The 20,608-nt window shown below is 38.1% G+C and overlaps 1 protein-coding gene across 4 annotated transcripts in view; it reads left to right on the plus strand.

Moving 5' to 3' along the window:
• Positions 1-20,608, plus strand: part of FAM184A (family with sequence similarity 184 member A) — a 78,036-nt gene that overhangs the window by 14,995 nt on the left and 42,433 nt on the right. For 2 of the 4 annotated variants that reach the window (XM_086461263.1, XM_009948515.2), the window contains exons 2-3: positions 13,229-14,083; positions 16,933-17,068. In XM_086461263.1, coding sequence (XP_086317389.1) covers positions 13,229-14,083; positions 16,933-17,068 — 991 coding nt within the window. Of the gene's footprint in view, positions 1-13,228; positions 14,084-16,932; positions 17,069-20,608 lie in introns of those variants that run through there. The other 2 variants (XM_009948513.2, XM_009948514.1) reach the window with 1 other exon arrangement.

Here is a 20,608-nt window from a genome sequence, read left to right on the forward strand (position 1 = left end):
TCTGTGGGAGGGACCCCACGCTGGAGCAGGGGAAGAGGGAGGATTCCTCCCCCTGAGAAGGAAGGAGCAGCAGAGACAATGTGTGATAAACTGACCACAACACCCATTGCCTGTCCCCCTGTGCTGCTGGGAGGAAAGAGGTAGAGAAATTTGGAGTACAGTTGAGGCCGGGAAGAAGGCAGGGGTCAGAGGAAGGTGTGTTAAGATTTGGTTTTATTTCTCATTATTATACTCTGATTTGATTGGTAATTGATGTTTTTCCCCAAGTTGAGTCTGTTTTGCCCGTGACCATAACTGCTGAGTAGTCTCTCCCTGTCCTTATCTCAGCCCACGAGCCTTTCATTGTATATTCTCCTCCCCATTCCACCGAGGGGCAGGGGGGAGGAGTGAGTAAGTGAGTGGCTGCGTAGCACTTTATTGCTGGCTGGGCTTAAGCTGTGACACAGGGCATCAATTTTCTTGTAGGTCTCTAATGGAGATACTACAATTTTCCTACTTAAGTATACACAGGGTTTTGTGTTTGGTTTTGTTTGGTTTTTTTTTTTTTTAATTTTTGAATGATTCTAAAAACTGGTGGAAGGAGCTGCACAAACTTTTAAGTATCTTGGTAGGCTGGAGACTAGGAAAAAGTGTATTCAGTCTTTTTTTTTTTTTTTGTTCGACTGTTTTTAAGGAAATTTAAAATTAATTACATCTTCACTGCTGTCTGTCATGTGCCTGTGTGTTTTTTCCAGGTGTATGCTAGACAAGTAGCTATTAAGGTGGACTGAAAACTGGCTGAACTGCTGGGCTTAGTGCTGTGGTCAGTAGCATGAAGCCGAGTTGGAGGCCGGTCACTAATGGTGTGTACCCTAGAGGTTGATACTGAGGACAGTACTGTTCAACATCTTTGTTAGTGACCTGGGTGATGAAACAGAATGCACACTCAGCAAGTTTGTAGACAATACAAAACTGGGACAAGTAATGGGTGAAACAGATGGATGTGCTGCTGTTCAGAACTGGACAGGCTGGAGAAATGCACCGACAGGAACCTCATGCGAAGTCCTGCATCTGGGGCAGCATAACAAGTACGTGATTGGGATCGACTGGCTGGAAAGCAGCTTTGCAGAAAATGCCCCGGGGTCCTGACAGACATGTTGAACGTGAGCCAGCAATGTGCCTTTATGACGAAGGAGGCCAATGGTATACTGGACAGCATTAGAAAGAGTATTGCAAGCAGCTCAAGGGAAGTGATCTTTCCCTTCTACTCAGCACTGGTGAGACCCACCTGGAGTGCTGGGTCCAGTTCTGGGCTCCCTAGTATGAGAGAGACATGGACACAACGGGAGCAAGTCCAGGAAAAGGCTACTAAGATGATAAAGCACTGGACCATCTGTCATACTAGGAGAGGCAGAGAGCCGGGACTGTTTAGCCTGGAGAAGAGAAGGCTCAGGGGGATCTTATGAATGTGTGTGTATACCAGATGGTAGGGAGTAAAGAAGACTGAGCGGGCATATTATTAGTGGTGCCTCGTGAAAAGATGAGGCAACAAGCACAAACTAAAACATAAGAAATTCCATTTAAACATACCGGAATAGGTTGCCCAGAGAGGTTGAGGAGTCTCCTTCCTTGGAGATACTCAAAACTCACTTGAGCAAGGCCCAGCATAGTCTGTTCTAGCTGACTCAGCTTTTAGCAGGGAAGTTGGACTAAGTGATTTCCAGAGGGGCCTTCTAATCTCAGCCCTTCTGTGATTCTGTATACATATTGTTTCTATAATAGCTAGTGTATTGAACCTTTAAGTTGTTGATGTGAAATGACAAAACTAACAGCCAGTATTATGTAAATACTGAGAGGCAGCTAGGAATTATAAATGTTTTTCATTGTATGACAGATACCTGTAGGTTACTGGAAAGTATCCCAGTGGGCCACTGCAAACTTGTCCTAGATTCGTCTCAGGCTGAGCTTTGAGAATAAACTTGGACTGTCAAGTGGTGTGATTTGAGCAAAAGTGACTGTGCAACCTTCTTTGCTTACTTTATGGTTTTGCTCCTATAACCTCAAAAAAAAAAAAAGTGTAAGCTTAGCGATCAGTCCCTAGTTTAAACATGAATATTATTTTTTTGCTAAAATCTGGATCATTTTTTTCCAGAGAAAGGGAAATTACATGAATGTAGTATGATATTTCTGGGGAAGTGGCTCAAATTCTTCTAGTTAGTAAAAATTGCATGGAGAGACAAGTTTCTGGTTGGAGTTTTGTTTTTTTTTTTTCATTCTGGAAAATTAGCATTTACTGTTAAACTTCCAGAGATGATTTGTAGTTAAGGCCTTCCATAAAGTGAAAAATGCTGTAGATAAAAATACTAAGTTGGGAGTCTTGCAATGTATGCTTTTCAGTAATCTTTCTTTGCTGCACAGCTGCATACTTGTTTGGAAGGCTTCATGCCTTTCCTTCTCTTAAAGAAGCCTCAAAAATAGAGAGACAATTATGAGCAAGAAATAGACTTGTTTTTCAATGTGCTGTTCAAACTGCTGGTGAGGAATTCTTCTTTGCTCCGTAGAAGCTGCATGGTATATTCTTGTCTGACTGGTCTCTTCTGCTATGAGGAACCACTAGATGCTGGAATTGTGTAGAATCTGAAGAAGTTCTTGAGGAAGTAGGAATCAAAATAGATCAAGCATTGAGAGGAAAAAACCTGCAGGCAGAGAGAGTGTGAAAATGAAGTTTGTTTTGGTGGGGAAGAGAAACTGGAAAGACCTTTTCTCCAGCTTGTCATACAGTACTGCCGTTTCTTTGGAGAGACAGAGTATAAGAAACCTTTTGCTAATGTTTTCATCAGCTCAACACTTGAGGACTCTTCAGTAAGAATGAAGAGCATGAGTAAGTGATAATAATGCTGACTATGCCTTGCTTTCAGGTTTATAAGCAAACTAAGAGGAAAAGAGATCATCTTTCTTTAGTGTCAACTTCATTTATAATTTATCCAAAAATACTTGTGTTTTCAGATGATGGCACTCAACAGTATTGCTTTGGATATCCTCTATAGCAGATTCAGAAGTGGCAGTGCTTCATTTCGCATTTCCACAGTTGTTCTGTCTCTGCCACCCCTGCTTTTCCCCCTTCCCCCTTGCCAAATAAAAGAAAAAACAAATCCCTTTCATTCTAAATAGTTAAAGCTTTTAATTCTAGCTTCAGTTCCCAATATTAATGAATACTTCAACAAATATTATTTCTTCTTAAAAAGCAAGACAATATGCCTTGCATATCCTTAATTATTTAAAAACTATGTGTTTTGCTAGGCCATGTATGGAGAAATCCAAAACCAGGTGATGACTAGATAGGATTTCATCATGAACGTCTAGTGAAAACTAAATGTTTAGAAACATGACACTTCAGATGGTAAAAGTTAATAGGGGGTTAGGTTTGAAGGTGGAATAATTAAGATTTAAGGATAAAATTTTAGTCTTGAATTATAGTGAAAGTCGGCTTGAATGATAAAGAAGAGAAATAGATTTTGAAGGGAAAAGGACAATTTTTTAGACTTTGGATTATGTTTGGAAGGCTTCTATGACTATTTTTCTATCTAGTACAAATAGCTACATGACTTAAATATTTCTTTCTGATTAAAATAAAGTTGGTGAGAGTACAGATGTGATTGTATCAACAATGATTTAGCCAAGTCTAGCTACAAAAATAGGAGACTTAAAATAATTATATTGACATACATGATACTGACTGTGTTAGGCATTTTTATAGTGGCCCTTTCAAAAAAAGGGCTGATTTTAGAACAGAATAGAGGAACTTAAACTTTGCTTTCAGACAATGAATGGAATCAGCTGACTAATCTTACTCCTTTTATATGAATGTGTTTTCACTCTAAATTAATAATCTCTAAGTATGATGGATTTTTTTGGAAATATTTTTTCCAGAAAATTTCAACTTCTATTCATCCTTTTAGGCTCTCATCACTTCAATATCAGTGAATGTCATCCTTTAAGCCATTTGATCCCACTGAAGAAAACTCACTTTGAAAGTGCTTTCATATATTTGGCACCAAAAGGCTGTTTTCTTATGTGGATGTTCTTTCAAGGAGAAATATGAGTTGCTTTTTCATTAAGAAAAGGAAGAAAGGTGTGGATTAGAAAGTATGTTTTCCTTCAAAAAATTATATATCTGCAGAGAGAGAGGGAGGGAAATTTCTGAATGAGACTGGAAAAAAATTTCCAGGTTCTTTAACTGTGGCTGGAATGACAATTAAGATGTAATTTGATGACAGGACATACAGAAACTGAAAAAGGAAAGGAGCAACTTACTATGGCTGGCAGGTAATTAAAACAGATGGAAATACAGTGTCTGTATTTTTTATTTTCTGTAATGTAGTTCTGAAACAATGCTGCTGATCTAGGATGAATCAAATAATTTTTAAATCATAGCATTGAAGTAGTCTAAGAAGCTTTGTAAAGAACTGCTTTAACGTTTGTAGAGCAGAGCTCTCCTTATCAACTAAGCAAGTGGTTTAGGACTGCTTAGCTTGATTTACAGGTTTTGGCAGAGTTGAAAAATAAGTACTGATTTCCAAGGAGAAGTTGTAATAAAACACTTAAACTATTTTCTGCTGGTATTTGCTCCCATTTTGACTAATTTTTGATGCTTATTTTAAAAACACTTTTTTGCTTTTTCATAACAGTCTTTCTGCAATGTGTTTTTGGATTGTATTGAAATATGTTCTCATGAAAATATTTTTGATTTCATTAATCAGAGTTAAATTTACATTAAACTCTGTTCTGACTTATTCTGAAAATTGGTTTTACACTTCGGCACAGAAAGCAAACTTATACACAGTTAACAAAACTAAATACCTCTGTCTAATATCTGTCTCTATCTCATGCAGGTAATATACTGCTTAGAAATAGCTGCAGTTGAAAACAGCATAATATGAATGTACAGAATTGGATTGCTGAACACTATAAACTTATGTAACTCCATTAGAGCCAGCAGTGCAAGTGTAGAACAGCTGAGCATTTCGCTCAGAAATAGATGTCATGTAGTAGCCAAGTGAGAGATTATGTGCCAGGTCACACAAAGCAGTAGTGATGATGTTTCCCCTGTAACTGGGGAAATAGTCTTGTATAATTTGTGTTATAGTAAGTAGGTATGCTTTACCTGTGTCCAGCTGCTTCTCATGTTTCTGTCAAGGTCTTCAAGTCTACTTTTTCCTCCTGTAAAAACTGTGTTGGTTCAAGATTGTGCAGATAATTCTGGAATGTTTTACTTCTGAATAGTTAAATTGAATCTGGCCAGTAGGCTGTCTGCCTGCAGCATTCTTTAACAGGCATCTTAGACACCGCTTCTAGTCAGTGGCTAGTGTTATTCAACTGAATATCCAATGCATGTCTCATAGTCCTGTGCTATTATCTTCAAATAGCTGTTACCATTTAATCTGTGTTCCTTGTCTGTGTGACATCACATCTGCTTGCTTTGCACCCAAGTTTTTGCCTCAGCTTAAGATATTCTGAAGATTGTATCACTTGGGCAGTGCAGCCTTGTATCTGTCTGTCATGCCTTAGCCAGGACATGATTCTTTTAAAAACCTCTATACAATGAACTTGTATTTCGTCAGTGTTTAAGTTGTTTGCTTGCTTTCTAAGTTACTTTTCTAATTTGATTTTCAAGATTTTCATGGCATAGTTTTCAGGATATAGGGCCTGCATGTTGTATCTGATGCATGTAGTATCTAATATTTCTTCTCTTTTTCTGCTCTTCTATTTTGTCTTAACAGGAATAACAACTTCACTTGTTCCCCAAACTGACAATCTAAATTGCTTATTGGCAAGTAATTTTTCCTCTGTTTTCCCTTCTGTCAAACGTCACATGCCTTCTGTATTTACTGTCTTGTTATCTGGGAGGGAAAAGCTAGATCTCAAGGCTCCTATTTTTTATTGTATTTTGATAAATATTTGTAAGTGATATCTGCCCTTATTTCCTCTTTTCTTTGTCAGAAACCTGGGTACAGTTATCTTATCTGGCAGGCCTTAACTCATCACTGGTACAAATTCCTTTGCTCCATTGTAATTTGTTGAGGTGAGGAAAATACCCTACTAGTCCATTTTCTGCAGCACATCCAAGGATACTCGTACAAGAAAAGTGATGGAATTTCTACTAACAGCAGGATGCCATTTGTTCCACAGTGGACCCCACACATCCAGTCAAAGAGCCTGCTCTACTGAATGGCATGGAGTTTGCCCAAGTATCTATTTCTGTGAGCCTTGCATATGCACTAATGTCTCTGTCAAATCCCCTTTTGTCCCGCTAAGGTAGTATTCTACTGGCTAGACGCAGTCTTGGAGACACTTAGCTGCTAGAGCAGAAACAGCAACATAGCCTGATTGCCCACTCTGCCCATTGTAATGAGTGAACTGTTTCTCAGCTTGCTAGCGACTGCTAAAATCATTTGGAAGGTGGCATGTTGTGTCCCGGCCTAGAGACTAGAGGTTTAAACCTTTCTTACTCCTGGCAGAGTCTGCATGGCTTCTGAAGTTGTGAACCCCATTTTCCTGTTGTTGCTTGACATGTTAGTCTATAAAATGTGGTGCAGGTAATGCGCTCCTTTTGTTGAACCTTTAGTTGCAGAGTGTTCTACAGCTGTAGATTTACCTGCTGGCATGCTTTTGATTTCTGTTGCCTGATTGGCTTGTTAATGGTTATTCCTGTTACTGGATTTGGATGAAGTGTGTATTTCCAAGATAGGCTATCATAACATAAAGCTCCTGCTTACCTCCCAGAAAGCCTCTCATTTGTTGTCTGGTACAACTCTTGGAGAAAGGAAAAAGTCAGCCGTGAATGACTGAGTTGGGCACGCTGGCCTTTCTGTCCCTATGCCAAGACGTGCTATGTATCTGTGCTTCAGGTGAGGACATCTATACCTCAGAATTAATTGGAGTGTGGCATGCCTTTTTCTGATAATCAAATTTTAAGGTACAGGCCCTGTAATAATTTATAAGTATGCTGAGCTGTAAATGCAAGTGGATCTTTTCAACCAGTGAGATTTTCAGGCAACTATGTAAGAAGAGTTGATATTTCAGTGTGGGTCATACACAAATAAACAAAACACAGGAAGGATTGAAAGTCAAGTAGTTAATGTGATATTGATCTGTACTTGACAGTTCGGAATGTAGAAATGGGTTATGTATGAGGAAGTGTCTTTAGGTGTATGAGGAAGTGTCTTTAGGTGTATGAGGAAGTGTCTTTAGGTGTATGTGCCCCTCTGAGGCTTTATGCCTTTTGTATATGCTATTGAACATCAAGAAATCTGCAAGTGCAAAATGAATACTTTTTTTTTCTCCCTGTTTAATTATCAGCTTAGATATTAGTGAACAGTGCATGTCCTCTGACTTATCAAGACTTCTCTGTAGAAAAATAAGTATAAATGTTTAGCAACAAGTGTGAAAGTGAAAAATGTTTGTCATTTGTTTTCATTCAAAGGTTGAAAGTTAGGTGGAAGTAGAAATCTGTTAATGTTCTATTCCTGGAAATAATATGCTGAACTTCATGGCATCATTCTTTAAATAATTAATTGTAAACAGAAGACATTAGAGATTACTTTGTTGCCGTAATAAAAATAATTCAGTATTTGTTTTCGGAGTTTCTAAAGGAATAAAGTACTAAATTTTACGTAGATATAAATTGAGCTAATGCATGGAGACTGTTGAACAGCTAAAGGATATTTGCATAGTGAATTTTCTGTGGAAGTCTATATTATGGGGAAAATTTTTCAAGATCACGCCCTCTGTGGATTTTATCTCAAAGGAAGACTGGTATAGCTAGACTAGCTTTTTCTGGGGAGGTGGTGTTGGTGGAGAACACTACTTATGTTGTTGCAGAGCATGTTTGTCCCCTCTTTGCTTATGGTGCTGTGCCCCCAACACACTGGCCCAAGCATTTAAGACTTGCAATGAACCAGGTAGCTGAAGAATGAGTGCCTTCTTTATACCTTTTCTGTGATGTCTAAGCAATCCTGGCCTAAAGTTCTAGGCTTGTTTCTGTTGTGTTCCCAGCAACACAAAGGACTGGATTCACAAAGCATCTGTACTTGCAGTATTTTCCATAAGGGAACAAATCCCTTTATTTAGAAAGACTTTTTTTTTTTTTTTTTTTTAAAAAAAAAAAAAAAGGGGCATGTATAGGTTTTGGGGTTGGGATTTTTTGGTATACCTAATACGGCTTTTTAAAGCAGGGGTTTAGATTTAGCAATAACTTGGTTTTCCCTATTAAATGCTCTGAGCAGAGTTATCTCTTAGTTACAATTTAAGGGAAAAAAAAGTCCTATTAAAAAATGCAACTTCAAAGATTATACGAAAAAATTTTCAGAGCTTATCTTGCAGTGTTCGCTGTCTGGCTTGCAATGCATGAGAAGGAATAAGATGCTGTGTTGTAGTTGTCTCTCTACTTTGTACGTAGCAATGTGTCTGTAAGAACGCACTCTGTGTTTGTGGACAGCTTTTCTAAAAGATTGTTTTAAATGACTTTGAAGTGTTTTTCTGTATTACTATATTTTTATAACGTACCGAAGGAGCAACTTGTCCAATAAAAACAATCCTTTTCTGGGGTTTAAATTGGTTATTTTATTTATTTTGTCTTAAATTGATCTATTATTGATCGTAATACCTACATTTTAAATGCTTAAATATAATATACTTCTTATTATTTGGTCAACAGGAAGCAAAGGGGAAAAGTGAATGCAATTCCTATTGGAAAAAGAAGTATGATCATTCTGGACTATATATCTGCGTAAAACTAATTCATAATAATGCCTGAGAAAAGTTTTTTGATGTTTCTTGTTGATGTTGTAGACTAAACTTCTCTGTTTGCATCCCACTGTATTTGTGGGATGTGACTTTGCTCTAGAAAACCCTTGTTACTGTTTCCCAGTGTATCTTACTGCTTCCTAAGAGTTCTTACCTACTCACAGAGAGTAAGGGTGGGTCAGGCTCCTTCGTCCGTGTGTTCCAAATCATTAACAGGTTATACATGAGCAATTCCTTGGTGGCACTGTAGTTGTATAGTTCATTAAATAGGTGTGCAGTACTGACGCAGCCTTGGGATGTCTCCGGAGGTGTTTCAAACTAGCGGGTACAGAGCACCAGTGCTCACAGGCAGCTGCACCCCAGCAGCACTAGGAATGAGACACTTGACCTGAACTAGAGTGAATGTAGTGCTCTGACCCGGGGACCCACATGTTAAGTCTAAAATGAAGGTTTACCGGAGACAGAAGGTTGATATTTGTGTAAGATGTGTAGTGATGTGTTTTTCTAGTAGGTATCAGTTCCTGTTTCTATGTAAAATTACGGAGAATGAACTACAAACATTTTTGGAGATACTGTCCGTACTGAAAAATATATTTGGCGCTTAATACTTGCGTTAAGATGAATAGAAGAATTACACATTTCTAATTAGAAAAGCATTCCATCGTGACTAAATTGCTGGCAGGAGCAGATGACCAAGTGCAGCTGACCGTGCAAGAGCTGGTCAGCTCTCCGAGCCATAACATCTGGTTTGGAGTCAAAAATATTTCTCAGCCAAATAGTAAAACTTTTATCTTTCAGCCACAGTGTTGAACACTGGTTATTGCTCATATTCCATGTAGCTCAGGACACCAATGCTAATGCAGCAACAGACTTGCTTAACCTTACTACACAGAATATAACCAAATACTGTAATACTCAATTATTGGCATAAGATGAAGTTATTAATGTTATCGTTACTAATTTACTCTGTTGTAGTCCTTCAGACCAAGGTACATAGTATTTCAGTAGATTCCTATTAATAATTATGTTACTGTTCTGTATAAAGAGTCTTAAGGCTTTTGGCAATCTTGATATTCTTGAAGAGAGTATGGTTCTGTCTGTACCTCTGGAATGATACGTTAACTGGAAATACAGTAAAGCACAACTTGATTTTTTCTTTTTTCTCCTGTCATCTGGTAAGGACTGCAATGTGTATAATGCATTTAGAGTGGAGATGGAAAAAATGTTAATTACTCAAATGAGCAGTTTATGCTGCTTAGTAGTATGCAGTTGCACTGAAAAGGCTATTAGTATTTTTAAAAGCACTTACAAGCATATTTAGGAAATGGCTTATCCTCTGATTAAAAAATAGAGTGTGTGAATTTGTTTTATCTGCCCACCTTCAACTTTTGCAACCTTACTGCATTTCAATTTTCAGAAATTTACTTGAGTAGGAACTATTTATTTTAGCTAGAGCTTTAAATGTATTAATTTGTTCCACTGTATATCAGTTTCTGCTTTCACTTCATTGAAATGCTGTTAGGTTGCTTTTGCTTCAGTTAGTACAGACCTTTTTTTTTTTTCTATGTTCCTATGCTAATACAATGCAGCAAATTCTCAAAGATGAAATCTGATATAGCTGTTCCATTACTTTAAAAATACTGAGATTTATAAAAAAGTAATTTGATAGAGATGGAATTCAGGCTGCTGAAGAACGTGTGTTATGATTCAACATTCAGTTGTATGTGTTTTATTTTTACCTTTTCTGTAAAACACTCACATCCTTCATTTAGGGAATGAGTGGTGCTTATTGAATTTGTAGATGTTCAGTGCTTTTTGTAGGGAGTAAGTGGATGATGAGAATTTAAAGATACCTTCTGAATCTGGCATTGCATATAGGCTTGTTTTTCACTTGGAATTTTCAGTGAGAGTCCCATTGCCAAATCATAATACCTTTGAAAATACTATATGATTTATACTTTCTGCAGATTATAGTGCTGCATAACCCGACACTGGAATGTTGCCTGAAGTGAGGAAGAACATTAAGGTACCTCTGTGCACAAAGATAGGAGTCAAGGGCTATTTTGAGCATGGGATTTGACCTAGTAGTCTGCAAATACTTATAATAACCTGATCATGATTGTGAGATTGTTTTCATAATAGCTTTTTAACTACGTTGTCTAGCTTCTCTAGCCAAAACTAAGGCCTCTTCATGCAAGATACTGCATGTACATTTTAAAAAAGATAAATGCCTTGCTTTTCAAAGTATTTCTGATATGAAAAAAAGGAGTTGAGCACCAGATACTATTTAAATGCAGGGAACTAACCTTTGGGATCCACTAGCTGAGGCTGTATGTTGGTGGCAGGAGGGAAGTGAAAGCTTTGTGGTCAGAAGTTACTGTTGGCCTCACCAAAGCCAATGACAATATAAAAGGTTGAAATCTTAGGTGAAGGGCGTTGCAGTGACAGTTGTGATTCTGCTGTAGAATTGCTTGTGGTTATGTTGTCACTTTTTGCAATGCATTGGAGGAGTCTTTTGAGTCTCTGAATCATGAAGCTCTTTTGCAGTAGGAAAAACTATTTTTTCTAGGGAGGAAGAAAGCCAGAAGTCTACCTGCCACCTGCAGAGATATTAGCAGTCTTAAGAACAGTTGCTAAAACCATGAAGAGCTATGTTTTTCCCTCTTTCATTAAATAGCTTGTACATATGTTAGATAAATTGAATTAGAATAATGGTTTTTGTGATTCTTTTAAAAAGTTATTTTCTTGCTGTATGAAGATGAGTGAGGCTGTTTAGTTTTTCCTTTCCATCTGGTACTGTTTCAGAATTTTTTCTTTTTTCTTTTTAATCTAAAGCTTGTCTGTTGTGGTGTTTGTTTTTGTTTTGGTTTTACAGGTAACAGAATGGTGTGTGTTTGTTATTTGAGATAATAAAATTTAGAATGCAGTATCTGGACTCTTGTTTTACAAACTAAAAACCAACCAACCAAACAAAAAGCACAAAACAAAACAAAAAAAAACCCAAACAACAAAACCAAACAAAAAACCAAGCTCTGTTTTCTGGATTTATTTTTTTAGTTAAATTACATGGCCAAAATCTTAAATCTGCTTTTTCACTTTTGAGAATTCTTTTGAGCTTTAACTTGTCTGAACAGCTAACTGTAGACACTTTCTCCAGTTCAGAACTTAAAGGCTCAGTGCTTGATGCCAGGAGAGCAGTTCTGGGTTTTCTTAATATTTCCTGGCCCTGAGAGCAAGTAGCACAATCCTCTGTTGCCTCGTTGAATGCTAATGGAGGACTAGTCTAGTGCTGTCCTCACAAAGTCCCCAAAGGGTATTTTTTTCCTGATTTCTTTGATGCTTGGTGATCCATTTTTGTTGCTGCTTGTTCATATTTAAGATAAGCAAAATAAACTAATCGGAAGACTTTTTTTTTCCTGTTCAGATGTGTTTTATAGCTCTGCTGTCTGTAACGTGTCTGGGAAGCGTGGAGATTTGCTGGAGTTCTTGGAGCACAAAATATTGCATTAAACCCACTTATTGCATGAATAGTTTAGTCACTGATATATACATGTGCACGTGCATACATACATACTTATCCCTATCTCTGTATTGGTGAGAGTACTTCCTAGTTAAAAAACAAAGACAGCCTATGGTGTTGTGCAGCTGAAACATCCCATAGGGTATATCTGGTTACTTTAAAACTTTCACTGAAAGCTAGGAAGCTTTGCTGTTTTCATAGCCGCCTTGAGCTGCTCAACTCCCTGGGCTCCCCAAAGTGTTTGCTGCCCTGCCAGCTACTTTTCTCTTCAGCTGACTTATTAGCTGCAAAGTTGGTGAGCTTATGCAGTGAGGGACGCCGGTCCTTAGGAGATCCACAGGCACAGGATGCCTACTGGACTAGCTGACAAAAAAGAAATTGTATCTGGGCAACCAGGAAGCCTACAGACCAGAGCAACCAATGTTTGCATTTCTAAAATGAAATATTTAAGATTAGTTTGCATTTGGAAAGGGGATTTGAGATTTGGATTTTGTTCCAGTTTAATTTCATGTTGTAAGGTATACTCTGTATGCTATGTGTTATTCTCTGACAGAAAATCTCTGTTCAAATTTCTTTTTAGGCTATGCTTTTAATTCTTTTAAGTAAATGTTTTGTTTTCCAATATGTTGACTGTATTTTCCCCAGTGGTATTAACAGCAACAGCATGCATATAAAGGCAAAATTCATCAGGAAAATTATAGGTTAAAAAGTATAGAAAAACTATTCTACAAGATGTGTAAGATTGTCGTGACTAATACAGCATTTATGCAGTTACATTCATAATAATATTTGATGTCTTATTTGTATCATGAAAACATGCCAGATTGTCAAAGAAACTTTCAGAGTGCATAGATGTTTTTTCTTATAATTTAACAGGTAACCAGAATGCCTTTTCTCTAATATAATATTATTTCATGTTTATAGGTAATATATGCTTTGAACACTAAAAATGATGAACATGAAGCTGCTATCCAAGCCCTTAAGGATGCTCATGAAGAAGAAATTCAACAAATTCTTGCGGAGACCAGAGAGAAGATCTTGCAGTATAAAAGTAAAGTTGCAGAAGAAATGGATCTCAAGAGAAAGATCCAGGTTTTAGAAGAGTCGCTGGAAGACCATAAAAAGATGAAACATCAGGCCTTGACAGAATTTGAAGCCTATAAGGATAGAGTTGAAGATATGCAGCTTTGTGCAGAAGCTCAGCACGTCCAACGTGTAGTGACCATGTCAAGAGAAGTTGAAGAGATCAGAAAGAAATTTGAGGAAAGGCTAAGAAGTTTCATACAGTTGCAAGTGCAGTATGAGAAGGACAAGCGTACAGCTCTGGAAGACTTGAGAGCTGCCCACAGGCTTGAGATTCAAGAACTTCTGAAGACTCAACAGAATCAGAATGCTACTTTAAGTAAAGGGCAGGAAAAACTAGAGGAATTGCATAGACTTGAACTGGAGGACTTGAACAGTAAAGTTGAAGAGTTAAGGCTGGAAAGGAAAAAGCTCATTGAGGACTATGAAGGCAAACTCAGCAAAGCACAGTCCTTCTATGAACATGAACTTGATTCTTTGAAAAGATCTCAGCTTTTTACAGCAGAAAGTCTGCATGCTTGCAAAGAAAAAGAAGTGGAGCTAAGAAAAGAGTTTCAAACCCAGGAAAGTATTTTACGGAAAAATCTGGGAAAGCTTAAAACTGAATTACAAATGGTCCAGGATGAAGCTGCTAGTCTGCGGGAAAAATGCCAAAAACTTCAGGTGGCTCTTGGTACAGCAGAAAACAATGTTCAGGTGAGACCAATGATAGGCTGTTCACAAGATTGTGATTTCCCCCTGCCTCTATTTAGGCTGTCTTCCCATGAGGCTGGTAGGCTGAGGTGACTGGAACATGTAAATTTAATTTTGTCACTTGTACTTGATTATCATCTACTTCTAATTTTTTTATTTTACTTATATTTGAAAATTAAAATTTTTAAAAGTGTTAAATTTTTCCAGACTGAATTAATACTACTTTATATTGTGATAGAATCTAGCAGCCCCTACTCAGGGGAAAGTTTTGGTCTCCTTTCTTTCAGCTGTTCATGAACAGAACTCAGTTGTTCTAGTTGTAGTATCCAAAATGTAGTGAACTCAGTAGAATACTCAAAACCATTGCCACCTAAAGAACAGACCAAAACCCCATACCAAACCCTGTTCCATACTCTCCAAAGGAGAAAAAAAAAAAAAACCAAAAAAAAACCACAACAAAAAGCAAAACACCAAACCCCAAACCGAAGCAATATCTTTTCATTGGGTCTCCATGAAAACTCATCCCTTCCTCCCCAAAAAGAAGATTCAGAGAGGGGAAGGAGGATGTTGCTGACTGGTACCATTTGAGATGTTATGCTAACAAACTGGAATGATTGCTCGCAAAGTTGTGAAACCCTTGTAGAAATGTATTTGACAGGAATGTCATACAACTGACACTATAAATACAAAGAATATTCTGTATTCGGTGCAGTCTTGCTTGTAGAGGTCGTTAGTGACTATCTTGCCTAAAGGTGTTGAGTGTTAAGAAAAGCAGGTGTGTTGGAGGCAAGAAAAAAAGATGTTGTGAATGTTTTAACTTCTTAAAATTTCTTCAATGATGTTTTCACAAGCAGTAACTGAAACACTGCACACGTTTTCAGTGTGTACTGGTTTTTGTTGGGATAGAGTTAACTTTAGTCATAGTAGCTTGTATGAGGCTGTTTTGGATTTGTGATGAAGCCAGTTTTAGTACTGCTGAGCAGTGCTTACAGAGTCAAGGCCTTTCTTGCTTCTCTGACTGCTCTACTAGTGAATAGGCCAGGGCTGCACAAGAGTTTGAGAGGGGACACAGCTGGGACAGCTAACCCAAACTGACCAAAGGGATGTTCCATACTGTATGACATGATGCTCAGCAATAAAAGCTGGGGGAAGAAGGAGGAAGGGGGGCTTTGTCTTCCCGAGTAACTGTTATGTGTGATGGAGCCCTGCTTTCCTGGAGATGAACAAACACCTGCCTGCTGATGGGCAGTAGTGAATGAATTCCTTATTTTTCTTTGCTTACATGCTCAGCTTTTGCTTAACCTATTAAACTGCCTTTATCTCAACCGACAAGTTTTCTCACTTTTACTCTTCTGATTCTTTCCCACATCCCACTGTGGGATAGTGAGCAAGCGGCTGTGTGGGGCTGAGCTGCCTACCAGGGTTAAACCACAACACAGCGTTATTTAGATACTAAAGTTTCTTGTCCTTAAAGAAGGACGAGACACCCCAGGAATACAAAGACTGAATTTTTTTTTTGGTCAGAAAAGTTAGGACTGAGTATGCTGGGCTTGAAGAAAAAGATTCTGTGAAATTCTGCTTGGGTTTTGGTAGCTGTGCTGAGGCCTGGAGAACAGTAATCTCTGTGGGTAAGCTAAAGTATCTTGTCTTTTGCATTTGTAGTTACTCTCAAGTTTTAAAGCCAGAAGTACCTTAAATGTGGTGGTCATAGTAACTTTTGAAGCATCTTTGCATAGAGCTGAGATGGGCCGTGAGCTTTTCCCATTTACAGTCTTAATTCCAGCCTATCTTTAAGACTACCCTGCCTTCTTGTGTAAAGGCTACAGGGTATAGTGAAAGGAGACTGCTGCCTTTATCAGATGTTAAATTCAGAATACCTTTTTCTGGTTTCCCAAGGAGCCTTCCAAAAGTCCATTTCCAACTCAGTTCAGTTAACAAAGCAGAACTCTTGCCTTTCAGTTGATTACATCAAGGAGGTGGGTTTCTGCAAGCTGCAGTGAAGAGGAAACCCACTGTGTGTTGATCATTCCTGCAGTAATGGAGTTCCTCTTGGTTCCAAAGAAGAGTAAGAGTCTAGTACAGTATTCGCAGCAAACTGTAAAGTTAGGTCCCACTTTGATCGTTGTGGATGAGGTGGTCAAAGGCATAAACTTACCTTCTGGTGTCCGTATTCCATTACAGAACCTGTGCAGTGTTTTTCCCAGTTTTATTTCCTGCTTTAGTTTCTAAAATGACCCTTTGCTATCCCAGTGACTCAAATGATGAGAAATCTAGCTTTCCTTTTAAAACAGAATGAGATTCCCTTTTCTTTCCTGCATGGCTGGGAGCAAACATTGTCACACTACCCCAGAGCTGCTCTTGTGAATCAGTACATCAGACTTAAAGCATATTAAAAGTTTAATTTGACTAATTACCTAGCTCTCATTTTATGTATATCCATGTGCAGCTTAATTTGTGTCAGTACTAAACACTCCCAATTAAGGACATTGAAAACTGCTGTGAACATGTAATGCAGTCTTCAGTTTGAAGAACTCTGAGATACCAGAAACCAGGTTTCTCAAATTGGCCCCCAAACTGTTACTGTTCTGTTTTCATATACCTTTTTGAACATTGTCACCTTTCTGTTAAGTATCCTTGTCATGCCATATATCCAGTACCTTGTAGTGCTTCAACAATATTTTTGGAAAAACACATAATACCAAATGAATATAATGGTAATATTACAAGATTTCAGCATGTGAATGAATGAAATTTGCTGAAAAGTCTTTTCTGTACACTTTAACCTAATGCTCATTTAAATTTAAACATGATGGTATATAATCATAACAGGCATTATACTGTGCTTCCTCTAGGTTCTTCAAAAACAGCTAGATGATGTGAAGGAGGAGGAAATGTCATTGTTAAGCAAACATAAAGAAGTGGAGAGTGAGCTAGCAGCTGCTAGAGAGCGCTTACAGCAGCAGGCCACTGATCTTGTTCTCAAAGCCAGTATGTATGTCAGTAACTTAATATGGGAATGCATCTATTTATTCTAGCCTTTCCTTTTTCTGTTAACCTCATGCAGGTTTAGAGTGCCCGAGGACACTTCAATGCTGTCCTTAAAAGTTTCTGACAAGTTTTGGGGTTTTTTTAACTGTTTTGATATCGCATGCATTATACCTAAGACTGTTTTTTTGCGTACTTATTTGTCCAAATATGCTACTTTGTGTGGCATGTATGTATCTTCGAGGCTTTGGAATTTCTTACCTTAACTGCACTTGTACCAGAATGCTTTTGCTGTGTACTGGCCTCTTCTCCATATGGTCACTGAGATGTGCTTCCTGTTTCTCTACCCTTTTGCAGTTGCCTTGTCTTTCTGCTGAGACTGTGGTAGTTTGCTTTATACCTGCTGTCAGAAGACTTGCAGCTTATCACTTAATAACTCGGGGGTTTTCTTTATCACTGTTTTCTTGACTTCTCTGTGCTCATTGGCATAGGGAAAGGCATAAAAAATGGTTTAAGATTTCCCTGTACAGATGTGAGTTTTAACTTACTGGCATTGTCTCTTCAGTAAACTGCTTAGTGGAGGGCATGGGCATAGGCCCAAGTACTTGAACTTGGCTAACTATACTATAGGTAGTACCATAGGCTAAAAATAAGCCCCTGGCTTATCTTTGGCCTTGTTCAACTAGTCCGCTGATAAAAATACCTGATTATTTTCCACACAAGTTAGCACAAGCCCAGGGGCCCTTCCCAAAAGTCGGTTTGAATAAGATCACCTTGTTTTGAAGGCTGGGATGTTGCCAGACTGTGCCAGTTGGCCTTAGGGCCAGAAAATGCTTCACACTGTTAACTTACTAATACTGTGATAGTTTACTATTTATATTATATACTGTATATAATACTATATTTACTGTAATAATTTACTATTACAGATGGCTACATGTGGCAGAGCCCTAAAACTGTGTATGTGAATGTGGCCTGTATCAAGGCTTTATTTCTGTCCTTTAAATAATTGAGCAGTTCTTACAGATGGACTGAGTGTGTCTGCTAGGTAGGACAAGTGGCGTAGATGAGCTAGCTAAGGTAGAGGCTAAGGATAGTCTAGGCTGTATGTTTGGACAATATAGAGACGAGCAGAGACCCAAGACTGCAAGGTCCTACTGCATGTAAATAGCTGAAAGGAATAGGCCCCCTGCTAAGAGCATCTCAAAATATAAATCTCAAATGGGAATCTGCCCCTTCAAACAGTTATGTTTGAGGCACTTGGAAAAATTGATGACCTGAGACTGTTGGGGAAAAAACGAAACCTGCTCCCATACAGTCCTTGACAGTTGCTGTTCCTTTCCCCAGGCAGAAGCATGGGAAGAGTTCAGCAGCCAGCCCCAGATTTAGTGAAAACAAATGTTTTTCCATGGTACTGGTGGCATGGAGTCAGCTAGACTGTGAGTACAGCACAGGTCTCCTCTGGCACTGAGGTTTTTAGCTTTACCAGAAATTCCAGTGTCTGTGCTGTTGCTGAGCTCAGTGGCGCTGTCAGAAGTGCATCTGCTTTACAGCACCTCACTGTGCAACAAGAACCATGACCCCTGTTTAGAGTTGTGCCACCAAGCCATTACCCTGTGATATAATTGATTACCAGCCTGTTTGGAAATGGTTTCTGAAGCTGGCCCACTGCCATCTCCTTTGAATTTGAGCTCACACTTGGAAGTCAAAAATCCTGCCCCAAAGAAACTAAATTCTCATACTTAATTAGCATACAAAATATTTACTCATTGTGTTGCCATTTGAGAACGCTGTGTTAAGTCTGTTATGGGAAGTTAATATATTCTTCTTCCATTTGTCCTGAGATTCCAAACTTGAAAGGAAACTGCTGTGTTTCTTACCTTCTGTGTAGAGCCTGAGGAATAGGAAGGCTCTATTGTGTGTCAGTATTGCTAGGACAAAAAAGCTCTAGATCAGTGAGTGTGGGTGCTTACAATAAAATATGCATGTGCCTAATACTTGAAATTCTTGAGCAATTACTCTTTGTTACATTCTAAACTCTGGCTTTGCAAATATGTTTCTTAAATGGCTGAACTTTTGAAACATTACAGAAGTTAAGCGTACCCATCATCTCAACTGTTTCTCTTCAGTTTTTAGTTTTATCAAACAAAAATGCCAAAGTGACTCTTAGAATTCTTCAGGGCTTAGTACGATTAGAGGTGTGCATTGTTTATAAAAATAGTACTAATTTTGAAGCATTTCTCATGGCCAAATTCCATTATGCATCCCACTGTCCTTCCCTTCACATCAGTGTTCACAGGCAACAAAGGCTAAAACAGTTTCCTTTTTTGCTTCTGTCTTGCTTTAGCCACAGATGGAAATGAATCTCAAGGCTCTGGTTTTGTCTTGTGAGAAACAGTGTCGCACAGTCCCCTTTCTTAGGTATCTCTTAGTAACTTAAATTTAAAAGCAATACTCTGTTATTAAAGCTCAACTAATCTGTCATTTTTTTAATGTTATAATAAAACGGGGGGAAAAGTATCTCAGAAGTTGTGACTACAAAAATAATAAAATATTCTGAGTAAATAATACAGTTTCTTATCTGGATGCTTTCTTTATGTGAAACTGCTACGAATCTCTCTAATCCTTGAAAGTCTGTTTAGTTACAACTTCATTTTATCATATGCTAATTTTTGAAAGGTATATTTCAAACATGTCTAGGTCATACAATTTGTGAAAGGGATAATAGGGTGTTTCTATCACAAGAATCCATTCCAACATGGAATGTCAGCTTGGGTATGAATTCATGATGCTTTTACAAGGATGTTAAAATAATGGGAGGTTATCCCCTCTCTTGTCTTTCATTTGAACAAACTTAGGAACATCCTCTCAGTTGTTCAGTTGGACAAAACTAGGAGCAAAATAGTCTGCTATCCCCTCCTAAGCCTTTCCCAGAATAATGGGAGTCTCACTACTTTGGTCAGTTACCTAGTGGTAGTAGTATTTCCAATAATACAGATACAAATTCATAAGAACAAGGACAAACATTTCTGAATTTTTTCCATTGGCGATGTGAAGGACAGATGATTATACTGTCTAGCTTTGGAGAGAATAAGTTCTGTTACATCTTTTGGTCATATCCCTGTAGCAAAACAAAGCTTAATTCCAGAAGTCTTACATAGCTTTAGCTGCTATACCTTGTATGCTGGTTAAATAATGAGTTTGATAAAACAGTAACATCTTTACCATTAGAGTTCAATGTTCTGCTTTTCTCTTGTGTAGCTTATCATGGGGTAAAACTGCCTGGCTTAGATAGGGCGAGTTCTTCAAGACAGACTGTCTGTGTTCATACTGTTGCCTGCCTCTGCTTTCTCTTGGAGTCAATGTTCAACTTTGAACAAGGAAATTTGAAACTTAAGGAGCCCCAGCAAGGAGCACTCTACTGTTGTTGGACATTTTACAATAAAACTAAAAAAGGGAGAAGAGGAGGGGAAGGCAAGCATTGCAGTGGAGATGAAGATCCATATGCAAGCTTCCACTAGGGTTGTACTTCTAGAAATCACT

The sequence above is a fragment of the Leptosomus discolor genome, chromosome 2, assembly GCF_034619465.1.
Source record: "Leptosomus discolor isolate bLepDis1 chromosome 2, bLepDis1.hap2, whole genome shotgun sequence".
NCBI lineage: Eukaryota > Metazoa > Chordata > Aves > Leptosomiformes > Leptosomidae > Leptosomus > Leptosomus discolor.